The sequence below is a fragment of the Hypomesus transpacificus genome, chromosome 5, assembly GCF_021917145.1.
Source record: "Hypomesus transpacificus isolate Combined female chromosome 5, fHypTra1, whole genome shotgun sequence".
NCBI lineage: Eukaryota > Metazoa > Chordata > Actinopteri > Osmeriformes > Osmeridae > Hypomesus > Hypomesus transpacificus.
The window spans coordinates 3420871-3447065 of record NC_061064.1 but is presented as its reverse complement, the minus strand read 5'-3'; the positions used below and the strand labels follow the sequence as shown (position 1 = coordinate 3447065).

Here is a 26195-nt window from a genome sequence, read left to right as displayed (position 1 = left end):
TTTATTGAATACCATTGCGCCTTGTTGTGTATTCCCGTACTCGCATCGCCATCTTGTTGCAATCCCTCTTTTACGTATGTGAGGATTTAACTACGATTTGTCCCATAATTTTTTTTGTTATTTTGAAAAAAAGAGAGGAACCACTCACGCGCGTTTGTGAATTATACAGCGTGTACTTGCTTCCCGGGATTATTTGTGCGTTTTCCTTCTGTCCCGGGCAACCGGGCTGCTACCGAAAGGGGCAAGCGAGATGAGCATCGATACTCTTCTGGAGGCGGCCAGATATCTGGAATGGCAAGCCCAGCAACAACAGATTGCACGTGGTAAGGCGGGGGTAGTTGCAATAAACTGGGAAGAACCAGGTCGCGACAGAGTGGTCCCCTTTTAACGTTAATTTGATGAATCAAAAACTATATTTCGTATGTTGGGGAGACCACACAAACTATTGAGTGGCATTCCAACTGACCCACCCAGCTAGGTTGAGGGAGGAAGAAAAAACTAGATTTAATTCCTTATTCTTAATTACAACCCAACCAACAAGTAAAGGTAAAATGCGAAACAACACCTCCGCTTTATTCCCCCATGTAATGTATTTGTATCTTTACCAGTGCGAGAACAGGATCATTGCTAACTCGGTTTCCGGGTTAATTCCTTTCTATATATAGCCATGTCTTGCTGCTGCTGCTACTATGTTCGTGTATGTCTGTGGGTGCGTGTCTACATTGACAGATCGCGGCAAGTCGCACGCTGTATGCTTTTTTTTTTAACGGTTTATGTTTGTGACAAAAGTACCGACACTGCATCCCCAATGCAGTGTTACAAGTCGGACTTCATTGGCGACTACGCGGATACGTTGTGTCAACAGTGCACATTACGAACATTCCATGGTCAATTTACGTTATAAAGTTACATTAAATAATCGTGTGTATCTCTAGTCAGTGTTACATAGTCAATAAATGGGCTGGCTTTCCGAGTTGTAGAATAGTGTGTAAGGAGTAGTGCTTGCAGGTTGGAAGGGCGGTGGCAGAATATGAGGCTTGCTTTTTACATAATGCCCTGACATTGCAAAGCTATCCTATGACACACTTGGGCGGGTCAACCCCCATAGTTTGCTAAATTTAAGTTAGTTGATATTGAAATACACAAAGCATTTCTAACTGGATATCTTCCGTTTCTCCCGCAATACATTAAGATTTTCTCTTTCCACCGCGATATCACTTGGAGCTTTTTGTTTCACTTACTGGGTGACGTGTCAGTCTGTCTACACCCCCCCCCACACACACTCACCGCGTGCCCTTGGACCCGCCCTCAACAACCACGTGCACGCCCCCCACCCTTCCCCGTCAAGCCAACTGACTGGCGCGGGTCACAGTGGGGAATAAGTAGGGCAACCGCCCCCCCTTCCCTTTTTCTTTCCGCCTCCCTCCGTCAATCCAGAAGTTATGTAATTTACGTCTGATTTTTCAAGCATCGTGGGCTAAACTGAAAGTGTGTGTAGGTGTTTGTGTGTGCGTGCGTGCAAGAAACATTGCGTATTTATTATATTAATGAGTGAGGTAGAAACACCATACTGTGTGGCTTTTGCTTCTGACTTGGTCTCATTGAAATACAATTATTTTTGAGAATTTACGTAGTTTTAAACGTTGAAATGTATTGCCTCTACCTTACACTAGTCCTAAAACAATTTCTCTATTGCATTACCAGGTGAGCAGTACATTCCCATCAAAGCATGTGGGGGTTGATATGTGTGAAATCCCTGGTCCTTACACCTGTGTGTTGCTGTATCTCTGAAAAGTGTTGTGATAGATCAATAGAAAATGACTGGTGGTGTTTAATGCATATGTACTCACACTCCCATTCATTCCATATCTCTAGATAGTGATGTGTTTCATGAGTGGGACAGCTCTATGTTGTTTGGTGTCTACTGATCAGTCGCCATGGGTTGTCATGGTTCTGTCTCGATGACAGAGTGAGTGACTCCCTAACAACCCATCTACTGATACTGCCGGAGCGCAGGCCCCCTGCATGCTGCGGCAGTTAGATCCCTGCACAGTCAGAGCAGAGGGGCTGGTGCTAGTCAGTATCCCATCACGGTCAGAGCAGAGGCTGAGTTCCAGACAAGTCCTATCCTCACGTCCCACCAGTCTGCCTCCCTCTACAATAATGTCACCCCTCTGTGTCTGCGTCTGTGTACACTAATGCATATGTACCTTATGTTTCTTCGAAACCAGGAAGTGCTTCTATTGACATGTGTATGTGTAGCCTCCCTTTGTGTTGTGCGAGAGGTAGCTTGAAATCGTTATCAATATTTTTTACAAATGTTTCCTTTTTGTATCTTTTCTTCTGTCATCCTCTCCTTTTTCCTTCCTACATCTCTTTTTCATAATTTCTTCCATTCCTCTTCTGGTCTTCCCCTCTCCTCCTCCTTTCCTCCTCCCTTTCTCATTTTTCAGAGGAGGAGCAGAGAAGAGAGAAGGCGGAGCTTCACAGTCGAGAGCCTGAGCCCTGGAGAGTGGAGGTGGTGACTTCCTCTGCCCAGCCAATCAGGTTCAATTATGCCCCCTGGGGGGAGGAGTCGCACCATCAGCACCAGCACATTTCCCCAGCCCCCCCTCCTGCTCCTCCTCCACCCCCTCCCTCTCTCCCTCCACCTCAAGTCCCCATTTCAGTCCTCCCCATGGTCCCCATTGTCACAGCAGCGCCTTCTGTCCCGTCCCTTCCCCTGGTCACGCCCGTCGCCGCCGCAGCGGCGGCAACGTTGCTGAACGGCTCCCCGCCAGCCAAGAATGGCTCCTCCCCGACTCAGCAGCATCCAATCACACGCCACCTGATGTGCGCCACCCAGATGAAGGTCGAGCCTAATTCGCTGACGCCGCTGACAGGTGTTACTCCCAGCCAACCTCAGCCTCAGGTCCAGATTCCTTACCCCACCACTATCATCACCACCACCAGTACGGCCAGCTCCCAGCATGCTCTGCTTCCCCAGCAAGGGCCGCCCACTCCTCAACCTCGTACCAATGGAATGGTCATGGATGACATGAGAGGGCTGGATGGGAAGAGACGACCAGGGGGGTGAGTGCCTCTGTGTGTGTGTCTGTCTGTCTGTTGGTGTGTTTCTGTTGGTGTGTTTCTGTGTGCCTGTGTGTATATTGGAAAGACACTGAGCAACAGCATTTTCTCATCAGCTTATATCTATTCTTCAGAGCGGGAACAAGAGAGGTGCACAATAAGCTGGAGAAGAACAGGTCAGCAAAACGCAACATCCACATGCATTCTGGGTGAACGGGGTCTAACCAGCATTAGGGAAGGCTAAACTGCAAACCTCTTCTCTGCTCTCCCAGACGAGCTCATCTGAAGGAGTGTTTTGAGACGCTGAAGAAGAACGTTCCTAACGTGGACGAGAAGAAGACGTCGAACCTCAGTGTTCTCCGCAGTGCTCTGCGCTACATACAGGTGTGTTTTGTGAACGTTCCTCAGTTCTTGATGTTGGCGTATCTGTGTGAAAGGGAGTTAATTCATGTGACAGTAACGGACGAACAGAACACGGGTCTGTGCTGGACCTGTCAAGTGAATATAACTGGTCTGTGGATTGCTGGAAAGTTCTGGTATGCAGTGCATGAGCTAAAAGGTTATTGGTTGTACTGGCTTTTATTTGTGAAACCACTGATCCTTGGATGTTCCCACTTTCTTCTAGTGAGTCCAGATAGATAGCAGTGACCTGATCCTTTAAAGGCCAAACCGTTAGTACACATGCCCTTCCACTGGCTTCTCTTCCCACACACAAAGCGCAGAGAGAAAAAAACGAAAACGCTTTTCATCTTGCTCCACTCGCCTGTTCTTCTCCGCCTCTTCTCTCTGCCTCTCCGTGGGCCACGTGAGCTATGAGCACATGGCTAGCGCGAGCCTGGAGATGTCATCCCCCCCCACTGCCCCCACCCCTGCACGCCCTAGGCCCCTCCCCCTCACAGCAGCATGACAGAGGAACAGACTGGGCACGCTCCGCTCCGTTGCAGCTGCACACGCTCAGTGGGAAGAACCCTGTAGTGGCGCCGTCTCCACGGCGACGAGGGAGCGATGCAGAGCAGCGTTGGTCGCTCTGCCCTCCGTCTTTCGTCCGTCTCTCCCTTCCCTCCTTCTTCTCCTCCATAGATCTCTGCTTCTTTCTCTTCTTATACACTTGTTCCTCCTCTCTCACTCCTTCCCCCCCTCCTTTCTCTAAATCCCTCTCCTCCCCTCTCCCTTATGTCCTGTACTATGCTCCCTGTTTGGCCTTTAGAGCTCTTGGTAACCATAGAGACATACTGCAAGTGTGTGCGCGCGGTGTTGCGGGATCTTTGCTATCAGTAGCCCCTTGCATATCTAAGCAGAGTATTTAAGCAGATGAAACCTTAAATGAAGAGAATAATTCCACTGTTGCTGCTTCTGAAGGTGAAAGGCTTGTAAATGTGCAGATTGCAGGGGGGGGGGGGGGGTGACGTCAGCTGGAACCAGACATTCCACTTGTGTCAATAACGCGGCTGTGATCGTGCGGAGCAGTGGGGGAGGAGAGAAGCGAGGAGGTTTCTAGGAAACCATCCGAAGTGGGGGAGGGAAGAAGAAGAGGTTTAGGGAAATAATGAATAGAGAGCCAAGCGCCAGACTGGAAAACACCCAATCACATCACTCCTAATAAGTTATCGTTCCCCATGCATCACCCAATTACATCCCTCCTTATGCTGAGCTACACTCCGCTGCTCACGCATCCAAATCCTAGTGGATGTTGTTACCAAGGAAACGGCAATGGGTGGCAGCTGTTTCCGTGGTGACATGTCATGGGACCGGTGGTGTAACGGTGTGCTTGAGACTGAGGTTGATACCTGATGATAATAACAGGGTGTCACTCCAGCTCCAGGCTCTGGTCCGGCAAGGAGCTCAGAATGTATCTAAAGGTGTTAAAAGGCCTGGCTTCTTGGCATGCCTAAGCAGATGATCCCACCTGTATCTGGATGTGGCACGATCCTACTGATTAATCCTGGTCACTATGCATGCTTTAGACACGCAGGCATTGGAACAAGCAGACAGATAGACAGGCATACCTCATCAAACTAACATACAGAAATAGGACCTTCAGATGCACACAATCAACCAGAAGCCCAGAGGCTGTAGTCGAGGTAGTTTGGATGCGAGAGCAGGTAACCTTGCCTTGCATGTGGACTTTCCACCATTTGGCTGAGGAGAGGAAACTAAGCTTTGCGTACTGAACCGAGTGTTCTGAACCATGCGGTCCCCATATGTCGCCGCTCTCCCCCGCTGTCACAACACCTGTCTCACACCTCTCCCCTCTCCATTCATCCGCCCGCCCATCCAGTGCATCCCGATTTTTCACATCCCCTTTATCCTGTTTTCCTTCTCGTTTCCTTCCGCGGGGCCCACCCGCTCCTCCTCCATGTTAGCCCTTCATCTCGCCCTCCCCTCCTGGCTGCGCTAATCTGTGTTAATGTTCTTAGCCACCCGTCCCCTCTGCCTGTTTTGGTGTTCCTCAGTCAGATGACCTACAGAGAAACTGGGTCAGGGAGCCATTTGTGTGTTTTCCTACTGCCCACTATCTCTGCCTCACCCGCTCTCTGCTCTCTTTGTTGATCTCGTTGGGTAGACTTTACTCTTTCACTCCCTGTGTAGCATGGGGTTTTATAACAGTGATCGAGCATGACGCAGTCTCCCAGTCATGAAATACGCCCTGTTACTTCCTCACAAGGCGAGGGTTAGAGGGAAGTGTTTTTACCTCTAATCCCACCCCCGCTCTGATGAGCGCACGCTGATTAGCGTCAGACATATTTGGACTGACGTGATTAAGGAAAAAGGGAGACCGTGGAATGTTTACCCCTTCTCAGAGCCAACCCCCTTCTGTCACTGTAATTACTTCCAGGAAATGGAAAGGGGCCTAGCTGGGGTGACAGTGAAATGTATGAATTGTCATTAATGTTTGGATTAATACGGTTGTGAATGGGTGAAAGAACTATCGTTGGACCTTACCTTATTGACCCAGTGTGTGTGTGTGTCTGTGTGTGTCTGTATCTCTACCTCAGACTCTAAAGCGCAAGGAGAAAGAGTACGAGCATGAGATGGAGCGCCTAGCGCGAGAGAAGATTGCCACGCAGCAGAGACTGGCTGAGCTGAAGAACGAGCTCGGCCAGTGCATGGATGTCCTGGAGATAGACCGGGTTCTCCGACAGACTGTCCAGCCAGAGGAGGACCAGGCCTCCACATCCACGGCCTCGGGTACAGCTATAGAGACACTCGCAGACGCGCACGCCGTGTATTTTGTATTTTCAGGGGAAAATACAACGACGTTTGGGAATAAAGTTGTAATGTTTTTTCTCTTGGTTTCAGAAGGGGAAGAGATCTTTGACCAGGACATTGATGAGGATGTGTCTCCTCCTCCGCCCTCCTCGTTGCGCAAGCTGCCTCCGCCCATCCTGCAGACCCAACCACTCCTCACTTCTCACTTGTCGATCCAGCACACGGCCCTCCCCCTCTCGGGTGTCCTGACCAGCCCGCCCCTCTCGGCCGGACACCCCCCTCAGGCCATCGCCCCGGCACCGGCCACTCACCCCCTCCTGCCTCCATCCATTCAAGTACAGCCCACTGTCATCGCCCATGCCGCTGTTTCCCACCCATCAGTCATCCAGGCTGTCAATCATGTCCTCCCAGCCAAGCATCTGACACACATCGCCCCTTCTCCCGGCCCCCCTTCATCCACCCCTCAACCAATGGCAGCCACTGTTGCGGCTCACCAGCCAATGACTGCCCAGCCCATTGGACACATCACTGTCCACCCTGTAGCTCACATACCCTCCCACCTCTACCCCCAGGGCGTGTCTGTGTCCCAGCCAACTGTGGTGGGCCACATAACCCACACCTTCACCCACGTCCAGGCAAACCCCCATGCTAACGCTAACGGAGGCCAGGTCAAGGGTGCCGCCATGCCCGGCCAGGGGAGCCCATCCTTGGGGAAGCCCACCGCTGTCCTTACCCCCCACCACCAGCTAGTTGGACAGGCCACCGTCCTTAACCCTGTCACCATGGTGACTGTTCCGCCATTCCCTGTGAGCACGCTCAAACTGGCTTGAAGGAGAGGATCTACGGCCGAAGGAGCCTAAACTACAACACGATGAGTCAGACTCCTACAGGGTTTTGAACAACACCAGAACATTCCTGACAGACGTACTGGTGACATAGACTAATCTGCAGTCAGTATGCTACTCTTCAGATTAACTAGTGAACAAAGGTAGGAGCTGTTCCGGGGACACACACACACACGCAAGAATAGCTATGGACGTCGTGGGAAGCACCGTGAAAGGCCCACTGCTCTCCGTCTGTTCCCCTTGGACTGGGACTGTAATATCTGCTGCAGAGATTCGAATTCTCTCCTTCCCACCCTGTCTCCCTCCTTCCAGTCATCTCCCCAGAGGCACTTCAGCCCAGTCTCACTCAGGCTCCAGGGGCTCCTGCACCCCCCGCAGGCACAGAGGAAAACATGACCAGAAATCATGAAGTCATTTAAGAAGGAAACCCTCGCAGTAGTTCCAAGTAGGTTCATGTTCACCTTGTCAAATGATGTCATTCAGAGGGGACAGACACGCACGTGGTCGGTGTCTTAAAGGGGGTGTGACGTCGCTGGGGTGCTGGGTGACTTGACTGAACCAGCATCTCGATTGTCTTCAGATGCCACACCCCTATCCTGTTCTGGCGTCTGCGCCGTTCTGACAGTGCTGGACAGAGAAGCGGAGGGGGAGACGAAGCAGCTTTAAACCGACGAGGTGCATCCATGCCGTCAGAGACAGCATGGAGGTTCTCTCTACTCCAGCCCAACAGCCCCCTCTGCTGCCTCTTCCTGACCTCATGTTGGCAGCAGGACGTACGCCTACGATCAGCACGGGTGGGGACTAGGGTTCAGACCTTCCCAGCTGTGTGTGTGTGTGCGTGCTACTACACCCCTTTTTCCACCCTTCATGTATCTACATCTGTGTTTGTCACTGTCTGTTTCAGTAAGTATGTAGACAATGTTTTATGGTCCTTTTTTCATTTTTTTTTGTGTTGTGTGGGTATGTTAATATATTCAGTATGTTTTTTTGTTTACATTTTATTACACACTATGATTAAACCCACTGTACCTACCAAGGGGCATGGTTCTGGTTTAATATTTGCCCCTGTGCATGTTGGAGAGGATGTATGAGTGAATTGGGCATTTTCACACAAGTGAGATGCGGTGTGAATCTTTGTGGGTAATGTCATGTGTTGTATACTGTGCTTCCTGAACACTGTGACAACCTTGCTATCACACACACATACACACACATGCCCACAGTGAATTTGAAACTTGTGTAGAGTTTCTCTGTGTAAAGAGCTTGATGTAGGGATGGAAAGAGAATGTCTCTTTTCTCTTTGACGCCATAATGTCTGATTTAGTTCAGTTTTCCAATATGCTTATGTATGTATGTACAGTATGTATGAAACTTTGTATATGTGTGATTGTATGCACGCGTTAGCATTTATCTCTATGTATTTTAACATTTTACCCATGCCTGTTTTTGCATGTAGATTGCTGTTTAGTTTCTGTTTCAATGTTGATTTTCTTTTGTAAGTTTCTTTATTTCTGGGACCATGTACAATATTGTATGGTGTGGGTGGGATAATGGACCTCATTGATATTATATATGAATATAAAAACAGATGTTTTCCCTATGGAGAAAGTTTAAGTTATATATCGCCTGTACATTTTGGGCTGCCTTTTAGATCTAACTGTCCACTATGTTTAAAATAACAACAATAATGGAAAAAAAGAATACTAATGAGAAAATTATGCTGATGAAATAACTATGAAGATTCTTAATAAATCTTATTACATTTACAACATTTGCCGTGTTCAATTTAGTCTCCTCACCCCTCTCTTTTTAGAAGCCCAAAAGAGCCGACAGTGCTGTCCTCCAAGTTGATAGAGGCTAGAAAACGCTGTCATCCCATTAGGACCAGTGAGTACAGCAAGTACAGCCCAGTACAGAACATGTCTTTATTGCATGCCAGCTGAGGTGCTACAGTCCCAGAGGAGGGAGAACCAAGCGTCCGTGGAGAGTAATGACCTGGGGTCTTCAGCTAATTCTGGTGAAACAAAGGAAGGAGCATCGGGGGTGATGTGGGGGGAAAAGGAAAGCGTCATGTAGATGGCTGGGGCCTCTGGGGCTGAGGAGAAGCTCAGGGAATCCTGGGTAGATCAGGAGCCTTCTCTCTGCCCGTGCTGCATCTGCTCCTGAATCCTCTCCAGCACTTCCTGCATCCTCCTCAACTTGGGGATGAGGGACAAGGAGAAGGTAAAGGCAAAGGTACGGCACATTTTCCGATGCTACGTGGAACTGGCTATGATTTGATATGGTATGTACTGTATATATTGTACATGTAGGACCATAGCATATAGTGTTAGTGTGTGACATGGTACATCATGTGTGCATGTCTCACCTCTTCATCTTTCTCCAGAATGAGCTTCTCAGTCTCACTGTCAACAGGAACTAGAGGAAGGGGGAAGTCAACCGCGCTCTCTCTCTGAATCCTGTCCCGCAGACTGCCAGAAACACAACCAGGAAATACATACAAAAAAATAAAAAAACCTCTTTCAGGTACATGACACCACACACATCAGATGTCTCTGAGTGTCCTTATGCACTCCTGTCTGTCTGAACACGGGTGTGTGAGTGTCGGAGAGAGTGTCCGTCCACACCTGCGCTTCCTCTCCAGGACCACCATACGGGTCATGTTCTGGATGCACTGGGCTCTGTAGTTCTCGTAATGCGTCTCCCTTGTCACGTCCTTCAGGTCCTGCATGTGTGTCCTCACCAGCATGTTCCTCAGCATCAGGAAGTCTGAGTGAGCTGGGTTCTCCACTGGCAACACAGCAACGCAGCGTTGTTAGTTCACAGTGCTACTGGAGGAGGTCTCGCACACCAACTCTCCAACCCTGATTCTAGGACAACTGGTCCTTTGTCGTACCATCTACCACTCCCCAGGGATAGAGACGACCTCTGAACTTTCGGCCTTTACTCTCCACCTGCAGGTTACTGCCTATTACTGCGAACGGAATACTGTCCTGCAGAGAGAGAGACAGAACGAGAGACACAGAGAGAAACATACGAAAAGAGGGAAAGGTTTAGGATAAACCAGAGTCATCTAAACAGATAGATCCAGGTCTCACCTTGAGCAGCTGGTCCTGCTGTTTGAAGTCCTCGTCCTCATCAGAGTCACACTCTGGGAACTGGTAGATATTAATCCCAAAGTGTTCAATCTCCTCTCGGATCTGTGCACAAACACACAGATACAAAGAATGAGCAATCCTAACAATGCATAGATCAAGATTAAGACCTCATACAGTATATCGCAGTCCCAGCATGGAACATCACATGAAGGAACGTTCCTGGTTCCTAGTTCCTGTACCTTCATCTTCTTCTTGTGGACCTCTGCTGGTGTCAGACTATCTGCTTTAGCCAGAATGGGGACGATATTGACCTTCTCATGCAGGGCCCTCATACACTCCACATCGAGAGGCCTGAGTCTGTGAGGCAGCAGACAGGAATGCTATGAGACAGAGGACGTTCTCCAACGCCAGTGGTCTGAGCGTGTGCTGACAGCGTGGGGTGTGGCGTGATCGTGTGCCCTTCCTACCCGTGGCCAAAGGGAGAGATGAAGTACAAGCAGCAGTGGACTCTGTTGTCCTGGATGTTCTTCCTGTTCAAGCCGCTCTCGTCTCTGAAGTACTGCTCAAACTGTTGGTCTATGTAGTCTTCTATTTCCTTCCAGCTACATAGAAGATCAAATGGGTCACACGAAGGAAACTACAGTCATTGTAAAGATGAAGCTGAGGATGGCATCCTCAGATGCTAGGCATTCACTGTACCTTTCGTTGTTGTTCACAGCATCTCCGAAACCTGGGGTGTCTACAATGGTGAGTCTGAGTTTCACCCCCTTCTCTTCAATACCCATGCTGTGCTTGACGATGTCTAGTGTCTGAGTGATCCGCTCTGCACACACACATGTACAGTAGGTAAAGACTCTAGAAGAACTGTTAGGTCTGATGAGTTCAAAGAGTTATTTTTGATGCCACCTATAGACTGGCAAGGTTGGTATTTCACCTTCTGCATTCAGCACCTTCCTGTCCTTGTAGAGGTCTGTAATGAACAGACTGTTGACCAGCGTGGATTTACCCAGACCGGACTCTCCTAGTAATAAGATGGGAGGGAGAAAGTGGTCTGAAACTATTCTGTTATCAAATACATGAACTAAAAACAACTGTCGTACCTGTCATGGTGGAATCCAATGGTAAAATGACATGTTTGCATGAAACTCTAGCAACTTGGATCACTCACTCACCTGCAACCATGAGAGTGAAGGCAAAGCCTTTCTTCACTGACTTCCTGTGTACCTGGTTTGGCAGAGTGGCAAAGCCCACATACTCCTTGTCCTGGTCCTGCACCACAGAAAATAAGCAAAACAGCATGACACCAAAACCACATGATTCCATCCTCCCTCCAGTCTCTCTACTGCCCACCTCTGCAGAGTCATAGGGGTCGAAGCGGCTCCAGGGACTGCCTGGTCGCGAGGGGCTCTGGGGGTAGTCCAAGGAGCCCACAGAGGCCAGCTGGTGCCCCCGTAGCTGCACGGGCCGGAACTCTGTTTCCAAGGGGACACGGCTGGGCCGCGGAGGGGTGACTGGGGTTCCAGAAGGGTTGCACGGGGTGGGCCGAGGCAAAGGCGATGTTTTCTGGGTGTAGGGGAGTAGATCGGGCCCCATCCCTGTGGCCTCTGGTTCCCGGTCGATGACGGGTGTGTGACGGCGTGGGTGTTTCTCCCCAGAGGGAGGGGGAAGGTCCTTCATGGTGTAGGCCAGCTCTGCATCCTCTGGGTCCTCGATGGACAGACTGGCCAACTGAGACAGGAGGGAGAGGTACTGGAATGAAGGAAGACTGGGCCCAAATAATTTCACTCACTTTTGTCACGGGTGGAAAGTATTTAGTCTTATATCTGGTGTGTGCCGTCTAGAAAAATAAGTTTTGTGTCAGTATAAAGTAAAACATTTCTCAAATTGTAAAAGATCCTTCAATTGCACTGATCATCATTTTTTTACTATGATTTAATTAAATCATTACAGTGACATGGATCCAGCTGGATAAGCAGGTTAGAGGCAGGCAGGGTGACTGTGCTATCAGACACCATGCTATCAGACACCATGCTACCTCATCAACTGTCTGGAAACTGGAAAGTGGGGAGCTGAATGTTAGGCCGAAAAGGAGGCTATTCTTGCTTTGGAAGGCTTTTTACTGTTCTAATTAAGTAGGATGTATCTCAGGAAAGGTATGTCAGTCAACTTCTATGACATTGGAGGATTAACTATAAAACTAATTGATTCAAACACAACTTGACACATATATATGCTGTAAATATATTAACTTAAACACACACAGAAACTGGAAACTTACATACTGCGTAACTTTACACAACATTAACAGGTCTGTCTATAAGAAGTGATGGTGGTCAATATTCCCAGTGCTCTTCCAGCAAAGCCAGTAACTGCCCCTACATGGCCCATAATCCTCCATGGTAATCATTATCATGCATGTCTTGCCTGTTTTGGGTGGAGTGCCATGCCCAGACTCGATGAGAATGAACAACAGCTACCGACAATACAGGTCGAGTCAACAACAAGTCCTGTGGCCTACCTGTCAGCTTTCATTACCCACAACCCTTTGTAGTAGGCTTAACTCAACCTCTAATACTCTGATCTCCAGTAATAGGGTGGGGGTAGAAGATTTGTCTTGTTCTTGCACACATAGCCTACTGTATACACATACTCTACTATTGTACAACAGACTATTTTACTACTACAACTATTATTTGTTTCACCAAAGGTCCTACCTCATGTTCTGGTAGATGTAGTTATGTTACCGCAGCAGTAGGCAGTGAGGGTAGGAGTAGACATTGAATACATTTTAGTTCTACCCATTCATTTTGACAGTTTTTACTAGTAGGCTATATTTTATATTCACTTAAACATCAAACAAATGTGTCTGATGATTCCTTATGTCACGTTAATATTACTGGTATGTATACCCTACAATACAATGATAGGCTACATAATCTTTCTATTGGGGCATAAGCAAGAGTAGCCTACCCAATCACTTTGAACACAATCAGAAAGTTTCATAGTCTCTTTAATGGAATGCTTAACTACAAAACAAGTCAAAAGGTGGTGTTACCTTTTTTGCAACCGCTTCGAAACCTAACGGGTGATGACATGTGTTCCATGTTGGGTTGACAGTTAGGTGGTCATCGGACACGAACAAGTTGAATTCCGTATCAGTCCAAAACGCTCCGTTGATTAAAGTTCCCTTGGTCCAAATTAATTTCTTCCAAAATGTAAAACTTACGTCGCACGTTTGGTCTTGAAAATGCAATGTATATTTTCACAAGAAACACTGGCATATATATGGCTTCGTTTCAGCACCACCTTCAGCGGACAGTGGAACTTGCCGTGACGTATCCCACAACATTCGGAATTGGATTGCGTCAGGGACAGGTAAGGACGTACTTCCAAACAATAGGTATGTTCGACTTCATGCAGCGTCGGCGTCGCCTGCAGCCCGCTGACTGAAGCAGCCAATTGGATTCTCAGCTTCAAGACAGCCGGCTACAGCCTGCATAAAGTCGAACGTACCTAATGTTACATACAGTGCCCTCCAAAAGTATTGGAACAGTGAGGCCAATTCCTTTATTTTTGCTGTAGACTGAAAACATTTGGGCTTGACATCAAACGATGAATGTGAAACCAGAGATCAACGTTTCAGCTTTTATTTCCAGGTATTTACATCAGGATCTGATGCACAAATTAGAAAATATCACCTTTTTGTTCGAACCCACCCATTTGTCACGTGAGCAAAAGTATTGGAACATGTGACTGACAGGTGTGTTTTGTTGCCCAGGTGTGTCCTATTACATACATTATTCAATCAATAAATACCACTGAATGTCTACACTCAGGTTCAGATTGGGTAAGATAGGTTTTGTCTATGCAGACTGTATTCAGAGGTGAAAACAACATGAAAACCAGAGCGCTGTCTTTGGGTGAAAAACAAGCAATTGTGAGTCTTAGAGAAGATGGAAAATCAATCAGAGCCATTGCAGAAACATTGGCCATAGCCAGTACAACCATTTGGAATGTCCTGAAGAAGAAGAAAACTACTGGTGTACTAAGTAACAGACGTCGAACAGGTAGACCAAGGAAAACATCAGCAGTTGATGACAGAAACATTGTGAGAGCTGTAAAGAAAGACCCTAAAACAACTGTTAGTGAGATCAGCAACAACCTCCAGATGGCAGGAGTGAAGGTATCACTATCTACTGTTCGCAGAAGACTTCATGAACAAAAGTACAAGGGCTACACCAGAAGATGCAAACCACTCATTAGCAAGAAGAATAGGAAGGCCAGGCTGGAATTTGCCAAAAAGTACAGAGATGAACCTCAAAAATTCTGGGACAAAGTTTTATGGACTGATGAGACAAAGATTAACTTTTACCAAAGTGATGGAAAGGCTAAAGTTTGGAGAAAGAAAGGAACTGCTCATGATCCCAAACACACAAGCTCATCTGTGAAACACGGTGGAGGTAATGTCATGGCTTGGGCTTGCATGGCTTCTTCTGGGACGGGCTCATTAATCTTCATTGAGGATGTAACACATGATGGCAGCAGCAAAATGAACTCGGAAGTCTACAGAAACATTTTGTCTGCCAATTTAAGGAAAGATGCAACCAAACTGATTGGCAGAGCCTTCATCATGCAGCAAGATAACGACCCAAAACACACTGCCAAAACAACAAAGGAGTTCATCAGGGGCAAGAAATGGAAGGTATTAGACTGGCCAAGTCAATCTCCAGACTTAAACCCTATAGAGCATGCATTTTACCTGCTTAAGAGGAGACTGAAGGGAGGAACCCCACAAAACAAACAACAACTGAAAGAGGCTGCAGTGAAAGCCTGGGAAAGCATCAAAAAGGAAGAATGCAAAAGTTTGGTGACGTCAATGGGTCACAGACTTGCTGCAGTTATTGAAAGCAAAGGATTTGCAACTAAATATTAAGTCTTATTCACTTAAATATGTTTTAAGTATATCTGTTCCAATACTTTTGATCACATGACAAATGGGTGGATTCAAACAAAATGTGATATTTTCTTAGTTGTGCATCAGATCCTGATGTAAATACCTGGAAATAAAAGCTGAAACGTTGATCTCTGGTCTCACGTTCATTATTTGATGTCAAGCCCAAATGTTTTCAGTCTACAGCAAAAATAAAGGAATTCGCCTCACTGTTCCAATACTTTTGGAGGGCACTGTATACACTACATTACCTGATCTTTGTTTTATCCAGAGCGCATCGACATTTTGAAATTATAAAACAATTACTAATTTAAATTGGAATGTTGTGTCTGAATTCAAGCATTTATTTCATATTATTTTATTATTAGTTTACTGCTGCTGTGATCGTGTTGTTCCCATCACTTTCCAAGACAAACACTTCAGGTTTGTCAGAATCCTAAGAAATTAACAAAACATTGGACACATTGTAATTATGAAATATAGGAGAAATGCCCATTATGTTTACTTTCTATTGAACATTTTAATGTATAGTAGTAGCCTATTTTGATAAATCTAAGCGTAATTATGAAACTCCTTACATTGTCAAAGTTTTTACAAAGCCACTTGGCTCTGTAGTTTTCATAGTGTATTTCCTGGGTCACATCTTTCAGGTCCTGCATGTGTGTCCTCACAAGCATGTTCCTCAGGTGCACAAAGTCACTGTGGACAGGGTTATCAACTGCCAACACAACACAAATCATCAGCATTGATAACAGTTGAATCATGACATGATGTGGATAACTTTGACTTGTTGGTGTTCTCCTCTTCTGCACCTTCCACAACTCCCCAGGGGTAGAGACGGGCCCTGAACCTCCTGCCGTTACCCTCCACCACAGCATTACTGCCTATCACAGCAAACGGAACAGAGTTCTGAGAGCGAGAGACAGAGGGAGGGGGAGAGAGATAGGGGGCAGCAAGAATAGCACCGTCATCTGCCAACCTCAGATATCCCATCTAATAGTACAGTTCAAAGAGTCTGTACCAAACTGAGCGTGTCAAAAAGGTTGAACACATCTCAGATAGCTCTGGAATATCAACTGTGTTTGGGTGCTGTGGGGCTTTAAGCCAGCTCTCACTTTCAACTCTATTTCCTGTAGCTTGAATTCCTCATCTTCATCTGAGTCACAGTCAGAAAAATGGTAGATCTTAATTTTGTACTTCTCTAATTCACTCAGAATCTACAAAAGAAAGAGAGAGGAGGGGGAAAGAGAGAAATCAAGAGAAAGGTAACCTAAATTGACTTGCTCATATCAGTCAGTGACAGCAGGGTAATAGAGTCTAACCCTGGCTTTCATCTGTGTGATTTCCACCCTAGTGAGGCTGTCTGCTTTGGCCAACACAGGGATAATGTTGACCTTGTCTTGGAGAGCTCTCATGCACTCCACATCCAAAGGCTTCAGGCTGGATCAAACATAGAATCACATTTGATTCAGTGTACATCGTATTAAGGATTATTATGAACAATGTTGTCATGTGAGTGTGTCCGAGGTGAGTCTCCTACCCGTGGCCATAGGGGGAGATGAAGTACAGGCAGCAGTGGACTCTGTGGTCCTGGGTGTTCTTGCGGTTAAGACCGATTTCATCCAAGCGGTACTGCTCAAACTTATGGTCAATGTAGTCGGACAACACTGTCCAGCTTCCCATCGAACATGAACGCACACACACACATACACGTTCTTACTCACTCTAGATCTAGGAGGCCTGAAGGAGAAGTGAAGAGAGAACTCTTATACAGTATGTGGCTATACCATTGTAAGTTGTTCAGAGCATCCCCAAACCCCGGTGTGTCCACAATGTTGAGTTTGAGCTTCACTCCTTTCTCCTCAATGAGAACAGTCTTCTTAGTGATAGACACAGTCTGAACCATCTTCTCTGGGGGAAAAGAAAATCCTTCAGAAAGGATGCGGCCTTCGCGTTTTGTTACACCTATAGGCCCATCTTTCTCTCTTAGTATACTAAGCAGTTCAGTACCTGAAGCCTCAAGAACGTTCTTGTCCTTGTACAGATCAGTGAGGAACAGACTGTTGATGAGAGTGGATTTACCCAGACCAGACTCTCCTACGGTGAGAGGGAAAAGACAGGAACAAGAATGGAAAGAGAGGTTCAGCGTGGGAGAAGAGTGAAACAGAAGATGACAAAGAAGATGACACACCAAAACAACATATATCCTTAGGGTAGTTAATGCACAAAGGAGTCCCTGTATCTATCCTCACCTGCCACCATCAGGGTGAACTCAAAACCTTTCTTCACTGACTTCCTGTGTACTTGGTTGGGCAGAGTGGCAAAGCCCACATACTCCCTGTCCAGGTCCTGCTGTAAATGTGACATATCTAGTAGGTAAACTAAGCAACACTACCAGTAGACTCCTTTTCAACATTGAACGTGGTTGCGTCACCTCACTGGAGTCATAGGGGTCGAGGCGACCCCAGGGGCTTTTGGGTCGAATGGGGGGGCCCTGGCTATCTGAGGAAGTAATGTAAGTTGTCTCCGGCTCTCCTAACACAATTGTGCTGCTTTTTTGGAGTTCCATGAGGAAACTATATGTGTCATCTGTGGAGAGGTTGGAGTACTGGACAGAGGAGACAAAGGAAATTGATGGTGGGAGTCTTGTTGATTTACAAACATGAAATCCTAGATAAACAGTAGCTTTTTCATGCAACTATCCCTTCTAGCCTTACCTCGCTTTCTGAGGTATTGCAGGAGTGAGGAGAGGATTGAAAGCAAATAGATTAACATCAAGCCAGGCTACAAATTCGACCAGGTAGGCTACTGTAGTAAAAAAAACAATGTGACCTCATAAGCCTATAACATCACTAAAGTACTGGCCTCTCAAGTCTCACGCATTCGCCGTGAGACTCACGCTTTTCAGATTTACAAATTCTAGACAGCTTACCACTAAAAACTCCTTCGGTCTGTGTACCTGGGTTGAAAACGATGTAAGGTGAGATGACTAGCCTAATCATATACACGCAAGCTAGCTAGCTAGTTAGTGCTAGCTAGTATGTTGCGAATGTGTCCTCGTTCTATTCTCTTGGACTGTTACGCTACTGTTGTCTAGCTCTACTTGCTAACCACCAGCATCATTTGGTTATCGGTTTGCTTGAATCAATTGAATAAGAAATACGTCTTGAAAGAACGTCTGAATACATCTACAAATACTAAACTTCAAAATAAAATATTTCGTTTCAAGAATAAGTGTAATAATTTAGCTACCATATTCGGCCTTCTGCATCCTTATCCCTACAACGGTTTAAAATTCGAATCCATGAAGCTCGCGAATTAGAATCTTTTCAATTTCACAAAACTAAACTCTGATTTAATTTAAATGTCTTATAGCTTACATACATCATAAAAAAACAAAGACACGAAACAAGCTCAAGTCCAGTTGAAAAATATTGGCAAATAATATAAAATATAATCGTTCACAGCTTTATGTAAGTTTCCTTATAAACACAGTAAAGTTAATAAAAGTCTGTATAGCCTTAAATTAGGACATATCTAACTACTGTGTTGATGTAATACAATTATTAATAAAGTATCAGAGTTAAAAGCCACCATTGTGTGAATTTAAACCATAAATGGACACAGTCTCTAAGTAAGTCTTTCATGGAGTCATAGGAATGAGCTTTCTTCTGTGGTTCTGTCCCATACCACCCTGCATACCCTCCTGGGTCTATGGACCCGGCTTGGCAGTGGGCTAAGAATGTGGTGTACTGGGCCATGTTGTGGTGTGTTAGGTACTGGTTGGTTATGGTTGTGTTCAAAGCTTTTTGAACAGTCATGGTTAAAGTCTTGGTTCATAGACTGCAGTTGTTTCTGGGAGCCATTGGTTTGTGAGTCATTGGTTTCTCCATCCAACGAGTGGTTGTGGTCAGGGCTTTGTCTATTGTTCTGGAGTTCTGTAACACTTTGCATGGGATCATGATTTTGAGAACTGTTGTGGTTTTGGGGCTCCAAGCAGTTGTTGTTGTCCATTGAGTGGCTGTGCTTCATGCAGGGTTTCTGGGTTTTTGAGAGGAAGTGCTCTTGGGCGGGGTAGTGGTCCTGGTTGTTAGAGCGGTCATAGAGCTGCCAGAATGCATGGCGTACCTGCTCCAGTTCAGAGAGTATAGACAGTCCAATGTCCAGGTGCATCAACAGGTTCTCCAGCCACTCATCCAGCTTAGCAAAGGAGGGACTGAGAGACAGAGAGGCAGAATGGAAAGAAAGTTAAGAGAAAGATAGGTAAAAAGGCAAAAGAAAGAGTCAAATGAATATTAGATGAGGCGGTGAGTGGAAAGTGTATCTGGACAGGTGTTTGGTGATGGATGTTTACCGTGTATCTGCTTCCATGTCACAGCAGAGCGCTGCTAGGGGTAGGAAGGAAGAGGGGCACTCTTGGTGGTGGTACTGCTCCAGAAAACCTGGGACATTTAGACCAAAATCTTGGGTCCTTGGAAGGTAGTCTGGGTCAGCACTCACTCTGCCTATCACCTGTGACAGAGAGCGACAGGTGGCAGAGGCATTTTAAACAATAGGAAACCTTTAATATGAATCAAATTACAGTATGTGGTTCATCACAAAATGACACATTCGTAGATAAAATTACTTTTAGATCAGATTTAGCTGCTGCATCTAACTCTAGATTGGCTTTAGCTGTATTTCATGCCCAATGTAGATGTTGCTGAACTTCTACGTACCTCACACAACATGATGCCAAACGAGAAAATATCCACCCGCTCATCATAACTCTTCCCTGGGACACAAAGCAGAGCAGTTAAAAGGAATATCTTAACATCAGAACATTATTCCCCAAGACCCTTCGTCGCGTTCGTCCCTCACCATGAATCATCTCAGGAGCCATCCAGTAAGGGTTTCCAACCACGGTGTATCTCTTCCTACGGTCTGGCTTACGGAGCTCAGACACTCTCCCTACTGAAGTTCTCCCCAAAGATGGTGCCCTGCCCTGGGTCCTCTCCTCTACCACCAGCCTGGCCAGGCCAAAGTCTGCCACCACCACACTCTGGTTCTGAGTTCAGACAGAGGGATTTACAGAGATTTACTGAACTTCCTGGGTTGTAATATGTGGACCGTTTAACTGTCTTCAGTGTTCCTGTCCTTGAGGGATGTGTAGCTCACCCACTCACCTCTCTGACAAGGCAGTTGTGTGAGTTGAGATCACGGTGGATGACATTCATGGAATGTAAGTATGCCTGAGAGAAAACGAGGAGAGAGACATGAGAGAAGAAGCAGAGGGGGAAGTAAAAACTGAAAGAGGTAGAATATGATAGACAATAGGGAATGGCAGGGGGATAAGTGAAACTTTTCTATTAAATAATAAAGCATCCATAATCCCCGAATGTGTCAAGAGAGACTTACCATTCCAGCAGCAATGTCCTTGGCAAAGCTCACTCTAACTCTCCAGGGGAAGTCACTGTCCTAGACCAAGTAACGTAATTAGACCATGGAAGGTAATTAGTCCTCCAACCACCAGCTCGCTATTCAAAGAAAGTCGCTTCACAAACACATTGGCCCCTAGTACTAGTATGTAATCCTTGTATTTAGACGCATATTCACACACATACACATCCGCTAACCATTTTATTGATGGTTTCTCGTAGAGTCCCTGCTTGGACGTACTCGGAGATAAAGTTTAGACGTTTATCTTTGTAGAGGAGCCCGATGAACTTCAGAACATTGGGGTGGTCCAGACATCTCATGACCTTCACCTGCACACAGGTGGCAGGAGTTTAGTCAATCTTCTTTCATATCCCTATACAATATATCATAATTACAATCATTATAATGTGATGATCTCATGAATGAATCCGACAAGACTGTGGATCGTTTCAACCACCTCCTTGAGGAAGGTCTTCTGTGTCTCCTCATCAAAACGGATCAGCTCCTTCATCACCATCACCTCCCCTGTCTCCTTATGTGTCACCTTCACAACACACACAGTGGGTTTGTCACACTGTATTTGGCATGCAGTGTCACAATCATATCTTTAAATGATACACTGTAATCTTGCAACAAATTAGAGCACTTTGGTTGGCGTTGGCTGTTTTCAAATGTGCTTTCTATATATATATATATATATATATATATATATATATATATATAGTACCAGTCAAAAGTTTGGATACATTTTCCCTGTCCAAACCTTTGACTGGTACTGTATATATCCCCGTACTACGTTTTACGGCTGTTAAGCTGATGGTATGTCATCTTCATCTTTCTTTGTGGTGGGCTGTGCTGTACCTTGATGGCCTGCCCAAAGCAGCCCTTGCCAAGCACTTCTCCATGGATGAGGTCTGAGGGTCTGAAGATTCGGTGGGCTTTCTCTACAGAGTCCACACGCAGGGACTCCGAGCGAGCCATGTCCCTCCGCTGAGACTGCAACGGCATAGCACCCTGAGAAAGGGGGGACTTATCTATACTGCAGCTACGTCTGAGAGAGAATATGTGTGTGCGTGAGAGAGGGAGAGAGAGGAAGAGAGGGTGAAGATTTTACCAAACGTGTAACTTCTTTAGATCGCTACCAATCTCTCTTTCTCCGTGGGTGGAGTCACTCAGACTTACAGGATGTGTCTGGAGCGCATTCCTGTGAGTCCTTGGCCCTGAGGGGGTGAAAGGCTCAGTCTTATTGGCTCTTCCGTCTGCTCCTCTGGGTTAGGCTCCTCCTCCAGGCTGGGGAGCTTTTGGGAACTCTTGAGGTTGTCATGGACACAAGAGTCAGTGCAGGGGCTGGCGTCCTGGGCGACCGTGGGGGGGAGAGGATCTCCAGAGGTAGAGGGGTTGTGCTCTACTGTCAGCTGAACTGGGTGACCTGTGTCTTGGATTACGCGCTGTATCTGGTGACAAAGCCATGTACGACGTAGGCTTAGCTTTGTGTCTTTGAACTGTCATGGAAGGTGTAGCTGCATAGGTGTTCGGTTGTGCATGCTTACCTCATCCAGTGAAATATTTCGGACTGGAGTGCCGTTGATTTCCAAGACCCGGTCACCAACGTGAATGGAGGTAAGCAGGTCAGAGGTTAGAAGAGCTCCGCCCAACCTGTAGAGGGGAGAGTGAAGGGAAGGATAAGTTCATTTAGTTTGAGTTCATTCCGTTAATTTGTCAGTATAGTAAATATTCTGGGAAGGGTTTTTCTCTCAGACTGAACCAACTCACTCTGTCACCGTGACAACAGTCCCCTCCTTTTGACTGTGATCCGTAGACACAGCCAGTCCTCGGCGACCGATGACAGGGTGAGGGAGGGACACCAGTGCCACCGTGTGGTGATTCCTGGTCAGTGGCTCGGTCAACCCCTTCACAGGGGAACCCCTTCCCTGGCAGTAACAGTGACCGCTACAGAACAGGTTAGAAAGAGGAGGGTTTAACATCTGCTTCTATTATAAACACCCCCCTCTTGGTCTCTTTCACCAGACTGACCAGTAGAGTTTAGAACGTTCCACAAGAGTGTACGTGTCTCCGTCTCCAATAAACATCCCGCAGTTCATACAGGTAAAACACTCAGGGTGGAACTTCTGTTCTCCAGCAACCTACAAAGAAGAAGAAAAGAGAGAGAGAGAAAGAAATAAGGGGTTAATCTATTCTCTGAATGTTTTCAGAGGGAAATCCTCTGCTTTGAAACCTGGGAAAAGATACAACTTTCATCCTCATATCAGGAGGAAACTGGGAGTCAAGAGGAAGGAACTGCTACTAAGGGAGTCTAATGTCAGGCTTCCTATCTGTCTGAACATGCATACCTGCACTATATAACAGATTCAACAACCCCACTCACTGCAGTCCTTTACTCTGGGGTTAGTTTAATGGTAATACAGAATAGTTTATTTACCGTAATTACTGATAATATAAAAGTGTGTCATTTTGGTCCTGAAACACCTTAGAAAAAATGTCAACGTATCACTTACAGAAAACAGCTATTAAAACGAAAGAGTTCTGTGAGATCCCTAAAGAAGTATTCAGCAGTACAGAAAACTATCGAGTTGGTAATATGGAATCTTTATTTACAGCTAATCTGTTTTACAGTAGCTCCTTTGATGGTAATCGCTAACTAGTGAGAGTGAAATTAGGCCAATAGAGAATTTCTCTACCAATTACCAGCAGTCTTTGGTCATACGATGGGTGAAAATGGACGTATCAAGGTTAGTTTCTGTGATGTGGCATGATGTCTGGCATGATAGAGCGATGAGGAGAGTATTGGAATAGGAAGGTCTGGTAGGGGGTCTCTCACCATGATGAGCCCTGTAGTGATGGCCTCCTTGCAGCCATGGCAGTGCTCCCCATAGCGGGCCCAGTAGTGTCTCTTACAGTAGAGCTTAGCCTCCCTCTCATAGTACCACTGAGACAAGATACAGCCACATTCACAGCACCTGCCAACCCCAGAGAGAGCACAAGGAGACAGGATTCAGCCTGGAGTCTGATGACGCAAAGGAAGACTGTTAGAGATGAAACGTAAGTGACTTCCTGTTTGGTGTTTGCGTGGAAGTGTTGGGAATGAGGTTGGTCTGACACAGGTCAAGGGAAACCCTGGAACCATGACATCCTCGAATAATCAGTGGGGTATGGACTTCCTCGGCTAAAAGTATGAAATTAAACTTGTTAATCAAACTCATGTTCTGCTGTGCCTCTACCCGATTAGATTGTGTTCTTTCACTAGTGACGAGGATAACATCTGCCAGCCAAACAAATAGGCTGTGTTATTCAGAGCATTCCAACAGGAAATCCAGTTTTGTCAAAAGAAAAGTGTAATTGTTATGATGTCCTCAGCCAATTCACTGTATTCTTTCTACTAATAGCTAAAATGTAGTCAGCAAAACCAACCTTGTAGCTTAACATCCATTCAGCACTACAGTATGCAAATCTAGAGGGACTTGATTGGTGAAAGTAATACGGTTGATGCTCCACTGGGCCCACTGAAAGGCTTGGTGTTTCCATGACAAAGCGTTTCAATATTTATGCCTCGTCAGATCCACGCTAATAAGGGGATGGTGTGGAACTGATATCAGACCAGGACCATGGTCTGTAAAAACCTGCTCTCTTATCTTTCCAACACTAGTGCTGGAGTGGGAGTAGACTTCCTGTGCAAAGTAATGTGCCATGCTTCCTCTTCTATGTTGGGTAAATGCCGTGTTCTCTTACAATGGAGAATGGATTAGGCTGTCTTACAATGAAGAATGAAATCTTTAGAGGAAGAGATAAAAATTCAGCCTTCTTCCTGTGTTGGAGACAATTCCTGACGGCTGAATGTCTTTCTTATGAAATAACAAATTACTGTAAATGTTGTGAAAAAAACTTGCTATGAAATAAATAGTTGGAAAACGGTATTTCACAACATACAGCAAAAGATGGCTGTTTACCCACTGGTGCACCTCTAGCTGGTTCACCGAAAACAAAAATTCATTTATAATCATGAGATTCCTCGTGGAGTGCCTCAGATAATCAATTCCCCTTGGATGGATCCGCCTCACTCCGTCTGAGGAAATTACACATGAATTTAACACTAGCAGGAGACAGCTGCAAGTTTATTTCCGTCCAGTCTTTATTTTTCTGCTTCTGGCACCTGGGGGGTATTCCAGAAAGCACTTTATGTGACATACCCAGGTAAGTTAACTCCCCAACTGACACCCCGCGTTGTAGCAACATTGTCAGTAGGTTGCTGCAACATTCTGAATCAGCTGGTGGGTTAACTTACCCCCAGGTGTTTGAGCAGCACATCTGGAACTCTGCTTCATTGAAACATCTGGGTCAGAAACATCACTGGAATCCTCCCGGCCTTGGAATACCTTTTTTATCCCTCTCTTCTTCTCTTCCTTTCAAACCTCAAGTCCTTCCCCTACCTTTGTTTTTAAAGTCTTCAGTCTTTCTACCCTTGAGTAACTATCTTTTTCACTCACGTACATTTTCAAACACAATGGGACCTAACCGCATTATGATGTCATGGCAAGGGTCAAATGTCATATGCGTGTGACATCCTTTCTATATCCACTCCCAACAGGACTTCCTTTTAACAGCGTTAGTCATGTACTGTAGTGTCCTCTAGCTTTTAGCTTTGTAAGTCTGCCTTGCACAATTGATAATCTATTTGCTAACTTTTCCAACCGCCATTGGTTGACTTTGAGAGCATGATGATATTTCCTACGAATATGTGTGTTGACAACATTTCAGCAGTGCCTTCAGATGAAGGGATAGGCTATGTTGCAAGACGGCAAGATGTGTTGAAATACCATATGTGCTGCCAGACTTAACACGCCACCGTGGTCACAAGCGCAGACGCAAACACAATAGGAGCAGAGAATCTTACCTTCCTTTTATTCCTCGCCGAAAACGCTGGTCACGCCGTGACATTCCGCTCAGACCCTCTTCCTACAGACAGCTGTCACTCACAACAATCCTTCCGCACCTTCAGTAGACCAGTTAGACAGGGAAAAACAACAGAGCAGAGGAGAACTTGCTGTTTGGTACTGTATGGCTGATTGTGTGTGTGTGTGTTCTCTCTGACACACCAGTACTAGTAAGCTGTGTGTTTTCCCCATTCGCTCAGGCATTTCCTGTGCTCCGAACTCCCTCTCCGCTGTCTGTGTCTGCTTGTGAGAAAAAAGCCCTGACCCAGTAAAAGCCCTGATCCACCCGGCCCCCTCTGCTGGCCACAGACACACAACCTATCACGGACACCCTCACCACACTCCTCCTCCAACAACTTTCAGTATGTAGACCTTCACCAGAAGGAGATAGAGTTACACTCCTTTCTCATTCAAATAGCTTGTGAGACTTCATGCTACAGAGATGCACACAAATTCAAAATTATACTGCAGATAAACTGGCTGTGTGTTTTTCTTTTCTTTTTTAAAAACTAAAAACCAAATCAGGCTCCAAACATAAATTGGTCCTGTACCAATCAGCACATGCACACGCATAATCTCTTTATGAATGCCCCAGTTCCTGCACTGTCCTAGTGCTGGTCCAACACACTCTATTCAGACTGCAGAGGAAATGCTG

At 46.1% G+C, this 26195-nt stretch overlaps 4 protein-coding genes across 4 annotated transcripts; 1 reads left to right on the top strand and 3 right to left on the bottom strand.

Annotated features, from left to right (window-relative positions):
* mntb (MAX network transcriptional repressor b) lies at positions 1 to 8893 on the top strand. The gene is made up of 6 exons (XM_047020477.1): positions 1 to 323; positions 2454 to 3072; positions 3204 to 3245; positions 3342 to 3453; positions 6066 to 6258; positions 6370 to 8893. Exons 1-6 carry the CDS (start codon positions 251 to 253, stop codon positions 7107 to 7109), a joined length of 1779 nt encoding a protein of 592 aa, XP_046876433.1. The 5' UTR covers positions 1 to 250; the 3' UTR covers positions 7110 to 8893.
* Positions 8894 to 9043: 150 nt separating this feature from the next.
* Positions 9044 to 12754, bottom strand: sept4a (septin 4a). Its single transcript, XM_047020928.1, has 12 exons — positions 12741 to 12754; positions 11573 to 11987; positions 11395 to 11491; positions 11157 to 11243; positions 10922 to 11045; positions 10690 to 10824; positions 10462 to 10579; positions 10223 to 10324; positions 10021 to 10117; positions 9752 to 9914; positions 9493 to 9595; positions 9044 to 9322 (listed from the first exon to the last, which is right to left on the bottom strand). Exons 1-12 carry the CDS (start codon positions 12752 to 12754, stop codon positions 9251 to 9253), a joined length of 1527 nt encoding a protein of 508 aa, XP_046876884.1. The 3' UTR covers positions 9044 to 9250.
* A 2783-nt stretch (positions 12755 to 15537) lies between these two features.
* Positions 15538 to 18428, bottom strand: LOC124468269 (septin-4-like). The gene is made up of 10 exons (XM_047020927.1): positions 17608 to 18428; positions 17426 to 17522; positions 17184 to 17270; positions 16961 to 17084; positions 16714 to 16848; positions 16496 to 16613; positions 16289 to 16390; positions 15986 to 16082; positions 15752 to 15891; positions 15538 to 15609 (listed from the first exon to the last, which is right to left on the bottom strand). Exons 1-10 carry the CDS (start codon positions 17740 to 17742, stop codon positions 15538 to 15540), a joined length of 1107 nt encoding a protein of 368 aa, XP_046876883.1. The 5' UTR covers positions 17743 to 18428.
* Positions 18429 to 18506: 78 nt separating this feature from the next.
* Positions 18507 to 25803, bottom strand: LOC124468104 (LIM domain kinase 1-like). Its single transcript, XM_047020683.1, has 15 exons — positions 25501 to 25803; positions 23431 to 23569; positions 22626 to 22735; positions 22365 to 22541; positions 22142 to 22247; positions 21774 to 22045; positions 21453 to 21642; positions 21049 to 21135; positions 20789 to 20920; positions 20571 to 20630; positions 20339 to 20404; positions 20034 to 20220; positions 19892 to 19947; positions 19528 to 19685; positions 18507 to 19389 (listed from the first exon to the last, which is right to left on the bottom strand). The coding sequence occupies exons 1-15, from the start codon at positions 25542 to 25544 to the stop codon at positions 18825 to 18827; spliced, it is 2349 nt and encodes a 782-aa protein (XP_046876639.1). The 5' UTR covers positions 25545 to 25803; the 3' UTR covers positions 18507 to 18824.
* Between the last annotated feature and the right edge of the window lie 392 nt (positions 25804 to 26195).